Source organism: Tupaia chinensis, unplaced genomic scaffold (assembly GCF_000334495.1).
Source record: "Tupaia chinensis unplaced genomic scaffold, TupChi_1.0 Scaffold000288_2, whole genome shotgun sequence".
Lineage (NCBI taxonomy): Eukaryota > Metazoa > Chordata > Mammalia > Scandentia > Tupaiidae > Tupaia > Tupaia belangeri.
The window spans coordinates 4,532,359-4,536,529 of NW_006159773.1; the positions used below are offsets into that span (position 1 = coordinate 4,532,359).

Consider the following 4,171-nt stretch of genomic DNA (forward strand, 5'->3'; position numbering starts at 1 on the left):
GCTGGTCCGGCGGCGGGGCCGCCTGCCGCTGGGGCTTGAGCCCCGGGCCGGGGGGCCCCCCCTGGAGGGGTGGCCGTCTGTCCAGCGGTGCTGCTGCTTTGCGCTGGGGCGGGAGCCCCGGGCCGTCTGGCGGGCGCAGCTGCTGCCCGCCGGTGCGGGCTGGAGGGGTAATTTCTCACTTTCTGTCTCTCTTTGTTTCTCCTAAACAATAGCAAAAGCGCTCTCTCTCAGAAAAGAAGTCACTACTGCCAAATCGATGTTTTGTGAAATAAGGAATAATAACTAGTAGCTACTGTGTAATAACCATATTCTGTGTTCGGTGCCTTATTAAGTGTTTTACATGGATTATCTTATTTAGTCATCAAAAAATTTTTCATAAAGTAGGTATGGCAATTGTCGTCTTCTTTTTAGGGAAGAAGAAATTGAGTCCTTTATGGGTGAAGGGACTTGCTCAAACCAGTGAAGTGGTAGAGTGAGGACCCAATTACTAGATGTAGACTTCTTCAGAATCGCAATGTTGCTTAGATCTTGCTGCTCCAAGGTGGCTCACAGACCAGCAATGTCTGCATCTGAGAGCTCGACAGAAATGCAGAATCTCAACCTCACCCACGCTCTTCTCAGTCAGAACTTTCATTTTAATGAGACATGATTTGTGTGCACATTAAAGTTTGAGAAGCCCTGTTTTACAAGGTCCATAATTCTTTTTTTAAAAAAACTTTATTGATTCAAGTAACTTTTACTATAAGCTGACACTGACGGAGAGGAAAGAGGCACTATCAATATGAAAATGAGAGAGAGACAAAGACAGACATAGAGACAGAGGAGAGAGATCTCTTTTTTTTGGAGAGGTTTTTGCTATAGGGCGCGTGCGCTCGTCAGACAGACAGAGAGAGACAGAGAGATAGAAAGTGAGAAATCACCCCCCAGAGGGGATGGCCATGCCACAATCCCTTCTCCTCCATTCTCCTCTCAGGATCTTAGGCACGCATGCACATGCGCCCAGTGTGAGTTTAAGCCACCAGGTCCAGGACTTGAACCGTGGTCGACTACGTGGGAGTCCAGCGACATAGCCATTATGCTAACTGCTAGTCCCGAGAGAGATCTATTGATAAGACCTCTTCTCATATCTGTTTTCACAATGGAGGGAACCGGAGGACTGCTGTATTCAGTGACTTCTTTGCCAGTTGTGACTGAGTTGATTACATTTGTCTGCATTTGACAAATACCTTGAATTATTGTTTCAAAACTTTTCCACAGATACCCTTGAATATTCTCTTACATTTCCTCATATCTTTTCACTCATATTATTTAGTGGATGTCTTTGGACATTTTATTATACTATAAGATAATTCTAAACCAGCACAGGTGGAAAATTCCCTATTTTGATTTTTTTAACTCAGAATTCCAATACTATTTATTTGGACTTTCTCTGCCTCCCCTTGTACCAACCAATTCTCCAATTCTCCAGATATCAACTGGATATCCTACAATCCATTTCAGTTCTAACACTTAACAATGAGAACTTAGCGTAGACCCCACAGATTAAGGGCTCAGTGCCATAAGACTGCCCCATTTTGGACATCTGTCACTAATCCCAGGTTTTCACTTGTATTTCTCACTACCTCACTAACCTCCCAAATTCAGGGGGGGTTATCTGAATTTGCCAGAATGGCTCATGGCACTTAGACAAAAACTTTTTTCCCTGTCACTATTTTATTATAAAGGATATGAAATGATTGGTCAAATGAAAAGATTCATAGGGTGAGGTTTGAAAGAGTCCTCCGCATAGGAACTATGTCCCTGTGAAGTTGGGGTGCAACACCCTTGTGACACTGGGATTTGTTTTCCAGCTCGGAAGCTCTCAGAACCCTGTTGTTTAGGGGTTTTCATAGAGGATTCATTCTGTAGACATGATTAATTAAATCATTGGCCAGTGATGATTGAACTTAAATCTCTAGCTTTTGGGCTGGGGCTGAAAGTTTCAGTCCCCTAATTGCATGGTTCATCTGATAAGTCGCCCTCATTCTGAAGCTATCCAGAAGCCCACCAAGAGTCACCTCATTAGCATAAACTCAGGTATGGTTGAAAGGGCTTGTTATGACTGACAAGGCACTCCTATTACCTGTATCATTCAGTATCTTATGGGGACTTTTTTTTTTTTTTATGGAGAGGTTTGTGCTATAGGGTGCGTGTGCTTGCCAGAAAGAGAGAGAAACAGAAAGCAAAAAATCACCCCCTGGGGGGTCATGGCCACACCACAATCCCCATTCTCCTCTTGGGATCTTGGGCACGCATATACACATGTCTGGTGTGAGTTTAAGCCACTGGTCCAGGACTCGAACTGTGATCAACCACATGGGAGTCCAGTGACAAAGCCATTACGCCATCTGCTGTTCCCTCTTATGGGGATTTTAATAGAAGCTCCTCATCAGGAATGAAGTCAAAGATCAAATGTATATTTCTTCTTTTTTTTATGTTTTTTTTTCCTTTCCTGAATAAGAGAGACAGAGAGATAGCACCCCAATAGGATTCTCATCAGGAATGAAGCCAAAGATCAAATGTATATTTTTTCTCTTTTTTCTATGTTTTTTTTTTCCTTTCCTGAATAAAAGAGACAGAGAGATAGCACCCCAATAGGATTCCAATACCACCATCTACCCCCAGCCTCAGTCAGCCCAGCATCATATGGCTGGCGTATTCCAGAAGAACCTGGATATGAATTGAGACCCTCCCTGGTGGGTTAACCTTATAGAGAATCATACTCTATCACTGACCCAAATATATGTGTTTCTTACTGTTTAATACCTGTACACACTGACCACATGGGGAAAGCTATTCTTTGCCCTTCCTGGGAGGCCAAAGACATGGGCAACATCAGAAATACCTTAACCTCACTTAAGCAGTAAGGCCATTTATAGGATATAACATTATTTATAAATAGGACAAGTTTCAAGACCTTATCCCAAGGCTTTTTAAATTTTCTCATTTGAAATAAATCAATTTATTGCCACATTGAAAGGTAGATCGGAGATGTAATGTTCTGAATGTTTATTTGTAGCTATTCAGAGATTTAATTACTTTAAAGTAAACCAGTGTTCAGAGCAGCAGATGGCTTGGTGGTTAAGATGCTGTACTCCCACAGGGCCAACCAGTTTGTGTCCTGGACCTGGCAGCTTAAAAATCACATCAGGCAAGAGGAGAGTGGAGGAGAAAGGATTGCAGCAGGGCCATTTCCCCTGCGGGGTGATTTCCCACTTTCCCTCTCCCAGTCTCTGTGTCTCTCCAGTGAGCGTACACGCCCTATGACAAAATCTTAAAAAATGTAAACCAATATTCTACTTGTACCTATTTAATATTTACTGTTTATTATAGGACTTCGTTGTTTTAAGTAAGCTAATATACTATTTTTGTGTATTTGCTGTTATATTTTCCAGCAGTTTTTTATTAAGATCTTTTTAAAGTTTTTTTTTTTTTAATTTTTTTTTCATCAGCTGACTGTAGGCTAAAAAACTAAAAGCAGACGTTCCAGGTGGAAATTTTGCTATAACCAACATTTTCTCAATGGGCTTTCTCCATAAGATGAAACTTCGGGCATGCTCTCTGCTGAAAAGAAAAGATTCTTGTGTCTTCTCTTTCTTCCATGTGGTCTTCTTTACATTTTTTTTTTTTCTGTCTTTGAGAAAATAAGTCATCCAATATCTGAGGCCATTCTAGAAACCCTGACTTTAAGTTGTATATACCTTTAATCGAAAAAAAAAAACCTCACAAAATTGTATGCGTAGCATTTATATTGATATAACTAGGTAGACACATGGTCTATAGATCAAAGAGGATAAACAAAGGTAAGGCTAGTCACATTAGAGTGGTGTCATTTGGATCACTCAAGTACATGCTCTTTTTAGCATGCTGTTATTTTTGAAAACATTCACAAAAATAGATGCTTCAATTAGCACATCAGATTTAGACCTTCTTTAAAAAACTTTCAAAAAGTTATTCCCAGACACTCAAGATTATTTGAGTAGATGAGCAAATCCTTCAGGAATTGGCTGAATTAAGATCATCTTTATTCCAGAGGTAATTGACAAGTTCAACACCATGGCCATCATTGATGGGAAGAAGGAGTACGTGAGTCTGACGGTGGACAATGTGCACCTGGAGTACGGCGTCGTGT

General features: G+C 41.1%; 1 protein-coding gene across 2 annotated transcripts in view; it reads left to right on the forward strand.

Moving 5' to 3' along the window:
- Positions 1–4,171, forward strand: part of PREX2 (phosphatidylinositol-3,4,5-trisphosphate dependent Rac exchange factor 2) — a gene marked incomplete in the record, with an annotated part of 373,689 nt that overhangs the window by 202,709 nt on the left and 166,809 nt on the right. For both annotated transcript variants that reach the window (XM_027772626.1, XM_027772627.1), the window contains 1 exon segment: positions 4,073–4,171. In XM_027772626.1, the coding sequence (XP_027628427.1) occupies positions 4,073–4,171 (99 nt within the window).